Below are 11,840 nucleotides of genomic sequence, written 5' to 3'. Positions count from 1 at the left end.
AAAAAATCCCTATAAGAATTTCTTGATAAAAAGCACTAAAGAAAAAAATTCTTACAATTTTTCTCTTGTGTTCTGGTGGAAACGGACGTGTTCTATCCTTGTCCCCATGTATAAATCATTAAATCATGACCTCTCGTGGGAAAAAAAAAATTAAAACTAATGCCAAATTTGTCTTGTCTTTGATTACTCATCTGTAAAACTACGTATGTTACATACATACACAGACAGGTGTGTGTGTGTGTGTGTGTGTGTGTGTGTGTGTGTGTGTGTGTGTGTGTGTGTGTGTGTGTGTGTGTGTGTGTGTGTGTGTGTGTGTGTGTGTGTGTGTGTGTGTGTGTGTGTGTGTGTGTGTGTGTGTGTTAGGCTCACAAAAAGCCTTTTGTCAATTTTAAACAATTCAGAAACAACATAAACTGTCAATATTCGAGATGAAGATCAATACATAGGGGATTCTTAAAGAACTGTAGAAGCTCAAAGGCAGATCAGCCAAACGAAAATAACCAAAGCGCAAAAAGGTGAATTTCATAGATACAAAGGTGGACACCTCAAAAGGGTCTTTTTGCTAGAAAATTAAGGAAAAGAAACAAATAAGCCACGGTGTTAGCGGAATACAAATTTTCAATAGCATAAAAACACGGTGGCGTGGATAACAAACAGTATACGAAGTTCGTATAGGTTCAGATGCCCAGTCCATTGAGGGCAAGTCCAAGAGCTTGTTATATATGTCTTGTCATGTTTCTCATTTTATTTGTCATGATGCTTAATATTTATGTATGCAAATGCGTTATTATGCTACTGTGAATATGCATTTTATGAAATCTGTACAAGGCACTTTATCAGACGCATCTATTTTTTTAACTTAGCGCATTGATCAAGACTCAATCTAGCAGTCCCCCTTGCGTTTGTGATCCCATTTTCTCTTGTAAAAACACTTGTCTGTATAAATTTGATTAATCTTAAAATTTTCAGCATGATTTCAGAAATATTATGTATTAAGTAATCCTATCCCACGAGGAGGGTCCAGATAAGCATGAAATTCTTCGGCATGGTAGTTAATTGTTGCTTCCCTCGCGGGCATAGTAAAGATTTGGGGTCCAGTCCCATTCCAATGGTGGAATATATCATCTGCATGAGAGATTTTGCCGGGGTTGTTGATGGCCATTAGGATTCAGCTTCAATTTCCACCTCACTGCTGTCGAGACGACGGTAATTCATTTCAACTTGAATGTCTTCAGGCAAGGGCAAAAAATTCTTGACTTCGGAAATTCGGAAATTCCATTCCATGTGACAAATTACGAAATAATGATATGGATGATTTTTAGATGCAAAAATAAAATATATATTCATAATGAAAGAATTTTATATTTGTCATGCAATTTTACAAGCATTAATAATTTTTTGAAATCTAAAAATGCAGAGTTGTAGCCATGTTTTATTTTCTCTTGAAAATTCTTTCCTTTTTTTTCAGCTTTTTAGTCTAAATGTAAATTAATATTATTAAAATAATATTAATAAAGTTAATAATAAATAATATTAATGTTAGAAATATAATTTATTTAGTTCATTTAAGAAATTGAGCAAAGACAAGTTTATAGCTAACCTCTCAGCTGTATTGTTTCTTTGTTATCTAACTGGATGAAAACTTTCTCTTCCGGAATATTTAAATGCATTGAATCTATGAAGAGTTCACTGATATTGATTCTATTAAGGTGGTCCAAAACACAAAAATTATTAAATTTTGCAAAAAAAAAAAAAATCAGTATTTTTTTCTGTTTAATATATATAGATATATACACTTGGTAGATAAAACAACGGAAGCCTGAGTGATACAGCTATAAATAAATTACCAGATATTGCCGCAACCCCACAGTTAGAAACAAAAACTTCAAAGTGATGAAGAGGGATATTTATCCGATTGTGCTCTTAACCAAAGCATAGAACATGCCCTGCTGGGTCTGAATCTTTGTGCTTCTTTAATCGAGCCCTGGCGCTGAAACAAAATTCCACTATTCATAAGATAGCCATTAAAACTACGAGAAGATGTTGTCGCCAAAATGATGCCTATTTTTCAAAGCCTAGCTTCAGATAGTTTCTTTTAAAGGTATTCAAGAGGCGAAACCCAAAGCAGGAATGAATCAGTTTATAATGTTATTGGGAACCGTTGTCCAAAAAATACGAACTGTTCTAAAGTAAGGGTAGATATTGCTGCTGCTACAGGTATATTAGATTTCAATAATGGTATAAACTTTAAATTTGTTTGATTTTGGTTTCATGTCTCCATACCAATTATCTGTAACCATATTGCGAAAACTGCGAACGTGTCATAAGCGAAAAGCGTTATTCAAATCAACGGTGAACTTAAAGTTTATAGAAAAAAAAGGTAGAAATGGTAAAAGTGAAATTAAATCAAAGATTTTAGAAAAAAGTAGGATTTTGGATGCTTTTAAAAAGATATTTATGCTTTTAATTAATAGTAATTCTGACTTTAAACGTGTATTTCTCCATAATGCCTTTTTTCCAAGATTTCTTTTATTCGGATTGTTATAAGTCAAGAACTGATTACGATTAAAGGGTGAAATTTGGAAAGTATCTTTTTTAAACATTTTGCTTTAATTCTGATTCAGCAAAATCAATTTTTATAAATATGAATTTTTTTTAAAATATATAACTTAGAATTTTTTCATTCAAATATTTTTCATTTTATTATTGAATTAATGCTTTTTTAATTGCTGAATCAAAATTAAAACTCATATTTTTGTGCTTAATTTTTTAAAAAAATTGAAAATTTTTCAATAATATTTTGAGTTTTAGCAATTTAATATAACCTCACTATTTCTTTAAAAAATTAAATTCAAAATTTAAAAAAACTTTTAACTTTTATATTGTGATTTTGCTTATTAGTTAAATGATTAATCAGCATACAAAATTCTAAATTCTAAATTAATTAATAAAAATGTTTTCAATATGTCCCGAACTTTTAAGAGTTCATTAATTTTGATTCCATTAAAGGTAATTATTTGTTTATTTATGGTCATTGTGAAATATATTAAATTTTTATGTTCAGGAAGAAAACAATGTTACAAATTACAATTTTGAATATATTCGTTTTTGTAATCTGCATATTCATTCCGTCAGAGGTTTACTAAATTTTAAAATTTATTCATCACAGGTAAACCTTACTTGTCAGTTGTACATTTTCGTTAGTAGTATCGTATGAATAGATAGATAATTATAAAAATAGCATTTAGCTCCCATTTATTGTACAGATGGCACTTCAAACAATCAGTTCTCGTATCGTATTCCGGTTTCCTCTCTCGCAAGCATAGAATACTAGTGGCGCCATCTATACATTGCTTTAAACACTATCTGGTAGAAGAAGTCAATCCTGTATAGTGCTGAAAAAACCACTACCTAGATTTTCAGATTAATAAAAAATGTGCAGTTCAGTAAATTTTCTTGAAATAATTTTAATATAATTTAATAATGCTGAAATAAAACTAAAACTGCACCAGGTTTCAATATAACATGACAAATACACACATTACAAATAGAGGATGAAATAAATTGAAAATATTAAATTAGGGATCTCGTATAAAGAAATAAACTTACTCAGATTTTTTAAAAATCCATCAGAAATTTAATCATTCAACATTGGAAGAGTGCATAATGATCCTAAATTGCTTCTCCACTATGATCTGGTTTCTAAACTAACTGCATATAATTAAATTAATGCATTCTAATATCACTTTCTAAATTAGAACAACATTTTAAATAAAAGTAGATAAATAAGGTCAAAACACAAAGATTAAAAATGTGTGTGTGTGTGTGTGTGTGTGTGTGTGTGTGTGTGTGTGTGTGTGTGTGTGTGTGTGTGTGTGTGTGTGTGTGTGTGTGTGTGTGTGTGTGTGTGTGTGTGTGTGTGTGTGTGTGTGTGTGTGTGTGTGTGTGTGTGTGTATTTACAGGTTAGGCATTACAACATATATTCTTTGGAGGATGGATCAAAATGTGTACCTCGGAACGCTTTTTTGCTGTTGTTGTTGTTTCATTTTTTTTTTTCAATTAATTTAAAAATGGGCGAAATTTTGATATTTTTCCGCGATACCTCCAGAAAGTAATACAGCACAAAAAAAAATTCTTACATTGTTTTAAAAATCAAAACATTATCTTTTCAATGATGTCAATTTTCCTGCCTTTTATTATTTTTTTTTTCTATTTTTAATCAATTTTTTTTAAAAAAATTTCAAGTGCCTCTTTTGCAACAATATATTTCATTATTGAAGTGAAATTGAAGTTATTTTCTTTGTTGTTTCTAATATTTCATCCTGACTCCCCCCCCTTTTTTTTAATAATCAAAATATGAAAATTGGGTTAATTAATAAAAATTTTGAAATTTTATTATATTTGTAAGTAAGGTTAAACTTCAAAACCAAGCAATGGTGAAAGATTTTAAAATTCGTTTATTTTTAAATATTGTTATTCTTTCCTGTGCTATAATTGGGTGAATAAAAATACTGACAAAAATTTTAGCAAATGCATACCACAGTGAACAAAAAAAAAAAAATACTATGTGTTATATGTCTATCAAAATTGCTAATGTGAGCCTATAATCTCAATGTTTCTCCAACGACCTATGGTACAGTGAAACGTCTCTGAACGTCCACTCCTCCTTTCCGAGAAAATTTGGCCGTTCATAGGGGGTAGCCGCTTTGAATGGTATTCGCTACATTTTCAAGATAATTACTATAATAACTAATATAAACATGTCTGACGCAATTAAAAGGAATTTTGAGACTTATCTAAAGAAAACAAACTGTATGTGAGCCTATAAACTCAATGTTTCTGCAACGGCCTATTGTACACTGAAACCTCTCTGAGCGGCCACTCCTCCTTTCCGTGAAAATTTGGACGCTCAGATGGGGAGGCCGCTTTGAATGGTATTCGTTACATTTTCAAGATAATTACTATAATACATAATATAAACAAGTCTGGCACAATTAAAAGAAAGTTTGAGACGTATCTAAAGAAAAAATAATACTTTATATAATGTTCTTTTTTACATTTTATTGAAAAAAAAAACGATATAATTTCACTCTGTTTTAAGTTTTTACGCTTCTCAGAAAAAACTAGTTATTCAAGCTCGTCTTTCAGTTTAAACAATAAATCTCTAACTGGTTCGTTTGTCATTGCGTCGGAACTTCCAATAACTTCCTTTATTTTCCTCAAAGTCGCTTGAGTTGAAAGTTTAGTTGGATTACTATTACAAACCCCATCAGAAAATTCCTCGCCAAAGATAGAATCAGCGCCTGGGAGTCACAATAAATTCATTTGTAAAAAAAAAAATTAAGCACACACCATACTGTTTAGCTAATTCAAATTAATCTTAATTCATTTTAGATTTGTAAAGGCATGACGTTCCTCCCAAACGAAACTTGCACCAAAACACCCCTCTGGTATTTCATGCTGGAAGGATTCGGGATCGTACTCTATTCCAGCAAGTTTCGAGAACTCTGCCTTCGATTCGTCAAATAAATCTAATTATCGCTCGACTTCTCTGCTACTGATTCCACAGCTAACGAAACATTTAGTGGTCACTTCTTGAATTATTTTTTTCAAAGGGGGATTTAATCCTATCAAGAGCGTCTCCGACAGATATTTTCTTTTAAAGTTCACCAATACTTTCGCATCCATCCATACGTACAATGACATGTCGCCGAGCACAATGTCTGTAATCCATCTTAAAGCATTGCATACCACGATAAAAATGGCTGGAGTTTTGATGTTTGACGGTGGAAATAAAGTTTAAAATTAGTGAGTTTAACTCGATATACATGACATGCCAGATTGTCCAACACAAGAAAAACATTCCAAACTTGATTCTTCATATATATATATTTTTTTTTGTCGAAGTTTACCTAACATTCTTCAAAAATGGATGATGTCATCTAAGCTGTTTTTTTTTTTTTTTTTTTTGCGTACCACGATACACCAAGAGAATTTCGTAATTTTTCCACCTCTGGCTTCTTCGGATTTTTTAATCATACTTTTAAAGGGCAAAAAACGAAAAGAGAGAGCCGTTTCGTCCATGCTAAATATGTTCTTGTCATCATCCAGCCAAAAGGAATGGAAGACGCTCCTGCTAATCATATGAACTGAAGTTGACATTGATCGAAAAGTGATGATATTCCGTGTACGAAATCTGTCCAGCTCCCCGTTGCTGGCAGAGAAATTTTCAATTTCCAGAACATTTATAAGTTCTTTTGCCTTATGTTGAATCGTAGGTCCATTGACAGGAATTTTCTTAGCACGGACTGTTTTAAACCATTTGAAAAACTGCTGCATTTATGTCGGCATACATTTCATGTCTCATCCATTTGACATTACGAAATATGTAATCTTCGTATTCTTTCAAAATCAAATCCCTGTCTTTAATGATTTTGTTGATTTTCGTTCTTCCGCAGTTAAATGATTCAGATAATTTTTTCCCAACTTGTCCTTCTCATATTGATGCAGAATTTCAGTGCATTGCTCGAGATTTAGAAAAACGCGCTTCGACATCGTTGCAACTCAGATGAATGATCAAATAATAAAAGAAGTGTGAATGACGTTTTTTTTTTCTTCCAAAATTATCGGAATCCACTAATAGCCAATAGGAAACAAGAAGTACAAACGACCTTTCTTAATCTGATCTTGAACCTTTCGGCTCATATTTAGAAACAGGAAGTGATTGCATTTTTCTGAAAAATGAGATGGGCGAACTCATGCAGCGGTCATTCAGATGGGATTGGGTGGAAATTTCTAAAAGTTATTTTAACATTAGGTATATGAGCTGAAAATTCCGTGTGACGAAAAATTCGTCGTTAAGAGGGATGAGCTCTATACAGGGGTGACCGTTCAAAGAGGTTTCACTATAAATTATTAGCTCCAAGCAGCCTTCTATATATGTGCCAAATTTAAGATTAAAATTGTTTGTTATCCGAAATCTTTAGATTAGTAATTAATTACAGTTGGATTTCTTAGTGCTTCTTAACAGATTGAATTTAAAAATTTCCGACGTAAAAGCATTTTTATATTACTTTTTTTCACCTACATGAAGAACAGATAAACACAGGCGAAACATCAGGTATAACAACTAATACACGCATAAAAGTAATCAAGGTCACGCAAAGTCATTCCTACCACTCTTTTCGCATATCATTTTCTCTTAGCGAGGGATTTTTCATGATAATTTTAGACCTTATTCTCAAGATCTTCTTATCAAATGGACTATAGCAAAAAGGAGTCTAAAAGTTCATTACGTTGATTTTATTTTAATCTCGAATCAACAAGATCCTTAAATAATTGCTTTTTAATATGTTAAAAGTAAAAAATATATAGAGAGCTTATATCTAGGAAACCATCGTATGTAATATCACATAAACATGTTTACTCAGAGACAACACCACGAACATCTATTAATCATTATGGGGTCAATTCACGGTCACGTTTCAGGTACCAAACAAACCACTTCTGTTCAATTTTCAACCGTTCTGCGCATGTCGTGATGTCTGCCGATAACGTTGACGAAACCCTTGTTTAGTAAATATTACGCTAGCCGATCAATTATTAAAAACTTCTGCTTTTTTTTTAAAGATATTATTTTCTCCAAATTTTCTTAGTTATATAATTTTATTTCTTAGATAAAAATTTGAATTAGTATTTTCAACGGAATTAGTGTTTTTGCATAATTATAATTAATATCGCTTTTTAATTCGTTTGATGCCGTTTTATTCTTTCCTTTCCCATATCCTACCCCCCTTTTTTTATCCGAATGATACATTTTGACAAATGACTATGGCAGTGTTTTTGAAAAATTACATGTGTTCTTTTTTACATATTATTTAAATAGTATTGAATGTTTAATCTTATGAATATAGTTCCCCTAGTTAGTTCTTTTTAAAAATAATTATTACTCTTAGATAAGTTAATATTTTAAAGCTTACTAATCAAATTATTATATATTTTTTTTATGTAATTACTTTTATAAATATTAAAACTTTGATGTTTTCAGTTTGCTCAGACAAAAGAACATGAAACTCAAATTAGTATATATTGAATAAATTATTTTTACAATTTCAAATTATGAAATAAAAATGGTATGGATACCTTTTTTTTTAATCTATGCAACTTATAAATAAATAATTTCATTTTAATTTGTAGAAATTATTAAAGGAAAACAAACAAAATCATGCTTTAATAATTTTTATTTACTCATTACAAATATATATATATATATATATAGAGAGAGAGAGAGAGAAAGATAAAATGTATATGATAATTATTCAAAAAAATGTGATCAAATGTATGTTTCAATGTACTCACTAATTCAAAAAACTATTTGCTATTTATCAACATTTATTTTTCCAGACACTTAGAAATAATATAAACACAGTATGACAAGAATGTCAATGTAAATGATGAAAACAATTTTATTCAACAGATACATCCTAGATACTAAAGAACAGTTTTTTTTATCACTAATAAAAACATAATGTTGAACAATATACTTTTAAAGCAGAACATTTATGAAATTTTTTTAAATGCTAAAGTTGCACTGATGAAAATTACATTGAATGAATATCATAAAATAAAACAAAAACATACAATACAGTAAATTTAATAAATAATAATAAGGCCATGTTATATATATATACATATATATATACAGAGAGAGAGAGAGAAGTTAAATAGGACTTAAAGTGGAGTTGAAAGAAACACTTTTATGCTTTCACAGAATTTTGTTATTCAAAATTGATATGTTAAAGAAATAGGAAAAAAAAAAAAAAAAGTGAAACATGCATGTAGCAATGAAGTTGGGAATAAAAATTATATAATAAATGTTGATATGGAAATTGATTTTCAATGAAAAGACCTTTATTTATTAAAACAGAAATCACTTCATCACATGGCTTTTCCATTAATTTTCTAAATATATCGCCCAGTTACGAAGACTGTAACTCGTGACTGCGAGTGGTACTTTTAGGTGCGAAATCGTACATCATAGTAGAATTCGAAAAATTTGTAAATAAGACTTGCCATTTTTTTTTTGTTTTTGTTTTTCCCGTTTATCTCTATAATGAAAATTTTAAATTAACAGTATAGGTGATGGCTCAAGTAGGAACATCTGAAAATCCTAACAATACTACAGCTGATAGTATTAGATTAGAAGATCTTTTTGATTCCAGCAGGTGGGTATTTTAAAATAATTTATTATGTATTTGGGACAGCTCCTATAGTTAAAACATTTATGTCTATCTTTTGGTCGAGTTCCTTTCGTTGACAATTTCGTTCTAATTATCACTTTGATGTACTTTTCATAAATTTATTTACTTTGCTGCCCTATATGTAATATTTGTAATCATTTCTATTTTAATTTTTTTTTTTTGTATCATTCTTTGTCTTTGGAGAAATAAAAGATTTCTTTTAAATTTTTGGTACTTCGTTCATCGTAGCATGTCATCTGTAAAACACTTATCTTTAAAATTATAAAAATGAATGAAAAAGTTATATTTCATTGTATTTTTATGTTTCAAAAATGTGTGATTGCAAACTCAATTATCATTAAATTAACAGAATTTCTATTGTAATTACGGCCATATTTTACATCTGAAGAATTTTCTTGTATATTTATATTCTTCTAGTTTCTATCTTTATTATTTTTTGCTCGCATATTAATGTTTTATATTTAAAGATGTAAATTTTTAGCTTTTTAAAACATAAACTGTATTAGTATAAGTGATGAAATGTAAGGTTTGAATAAATGTTCATTTCAGAGCTAAGATTCATTTACCATATTCTCTATTAAAATTATTTCCAATAGTTTTATTGATTGCTAGATTTTTGTTGTTGTTGTTGTTGGCAACATTTTCTAGACATTTATTGAGTAAATTTTAATAAAATGAGTTATTTGATCTTATATGTGTTTGAATGCATGTTCCCAGTTTCATTTTTTTTTTTTTTTTTTTTGCATGTGAAGAATGTTAACATAACACACTTGTAAAAGTGATCTTTTGAAACTAAAGCTGTATTTTTTTTTTTTTTTTGTTGTTGTATTATTACTATTTTACAAGGTTTTAAAAATTGTGGTGTGTTTATTCTAACTGTAAAAGTTTGGAGAAGTACTTAATTTTCTGATATATATATGTCAATGAATATGACTACAAGTATTATTTAAAAAAAAGTATCTGTGTATATTATTATAAATAGTACTTGAAAAAATGTGAAGTCTTCCCTGAAATCTCTTCTCATTTCTAAATTGTGAAATGAATTAGATCTATCTTATTTAAGAACCTAATCTCTAAATACTTTTCTTTTAAATTTTATTAAAGTTGACATGGAAATCATCATATCTAAGTGATTTATTGAATCATTTATTATTCTTGTATCTATTTTATAATCATGTATAATATAAAATTTGATTTCCTACTTGAAGAGGCATGTTATTCATTACAAATAGGTGTTTTTTTTTTTTTAAATTCAATATTTACCTAATACTTGGAAACAAAAAATTACTTTGTATTATATTTCTTTTTTTAAAAATAAGATTTGATCCCACGACACTAATGATGTATTGAAAGGCATTTAGATAGTCTAGCTGTGAATTTATTTCAAAATTATGTATAATGTCCTTAACATGAGAAAAGACCTTGTTTTTATTGCTCAGTTTTTCCAATTGAAAAATATAGACTGACTTATATTTTAGTTTTTCTTGTGGAAGAAAAGTAGCTTACCTAAGTTAGAAAAATACCCCTCATAGTAATGGAGAAACTGATATACCTTTATGATTTACTGAAAAACCATTTAGAAGCTATGATGTATCATTTTCAATTTAAAAATATATATATATTACTTTTGTCTGATTTTTAAGGTAGATTTTGCTTAAGTTTTCAGTTTATTTATTTATTTATTTTTTCTTCTTCTTCTATACAGTTTTATTTTAGTTTATTTTAAAGTAATCCTCTAATGTTTTATATTCTCAACTATACAAAGTACTTTTTTGATAGAATGAATTCCTTCTTTTTATCATATAAATGTACAGAATTTGATAATTTTTATGGTTATTTTTTCTGCTATAATATAATTAAATTTGTCAGCTTTAAAATAGTATAAGTATTGTTTGTTCAAGTTTTTTCCCTATCATGATTTGTCATATAAAGTAATTGCACTGCACTACACTTTACAGTTTTCTTTTAATATGTGTAAATGTTAAATATATGCATGGAAAGCGGTAAGATTTTAAAACTTCTTTTCTTTTATTCCAGTCTTTATTTGTTTTTTAATCAGATATAAATTTATTATAATATTTTTAAAATTCAAGAAAATTTATTCTGTATAAAAATTTCTGTAAACTGCTTGTTTAATAATAAATTATTTTCTAATGAATGACTAATATTTAATTATAAATTATCTATATTTATAAATGCTTAAAAACATACAGGAATATTTTTAAGTATATTCATTAGTCTTAATTTCTGAAGTTAAAAAGGTTTTATAACTATTATAATTTTTTTTGATTAATTTAGAATAGAATAATTAATTTTAGTGTTCTCTAATTGATCTGTGATAGCATTACTGTTTGCTTTACTTATCTAGTTAAAATGGTAATTCTATTATATATATTCAAAAACTTTTAATTGCTATATTATTTTGTAGAGAAATAAAGAAACATCTTGCACAAATTCTAATTATTCACCTATCATTTATCTAGTAAGTATGAAGACAACTTTTCTGAGCATAATTTTGTATCTAAAAGAGAATTCTTGTTTCTTTTCATTTGCTGTTTGAAAAAACCCTGATGTCAATA

The 11,840-nt window shown here is 28.6% G+C and overlaps 1 protein-coding gene across 1 annotated transcript in view; it reads left to right on the top strand.

Moving 5' to 3' along the window:
• The first annotated feature begins 9,009 nt into the window (after window positions 1-9,009).
• LOC129958287 (lipid droplet-regulating VLDL assembly factor AUP1-like) overlaps window positions 9,010-11,840 on the top strand; it is a 66,200-nt gene continuing 63,369 nt past the window's right edge. The window contains exon 1 of the mRNA XM_056070641.1: window positions 9,010-9,225. Coding sequence (XP_055926616.1) covers window positions 9,143-9,225 — 83 coding nt within the window. The 5' untranslated portion in view covers window positions 9,010-9,142. The remainder of the gene's footprint in view (window positions 9,226-11,840) is intronic.

The sequence above is a fragment of the Argiope bruennichi genome, chromosome X1 (genome assembly GCF_947563725.1).
Source record: "Argiope bruennichi chromosome X1, qqArgBrue1.1, whole genome shotgun sequence".
Classification (NCBI taxonomy): Eukaryota; Metazoa; Arthropoda; class Arachnida; order Araneae; family Araneidae; genus Argiope; species Argiope bruennichi.
Note: the sequence above shows the minus strand (reverse complement) of the source record. Positions and strands in the feature narration are given on the sequence as shown.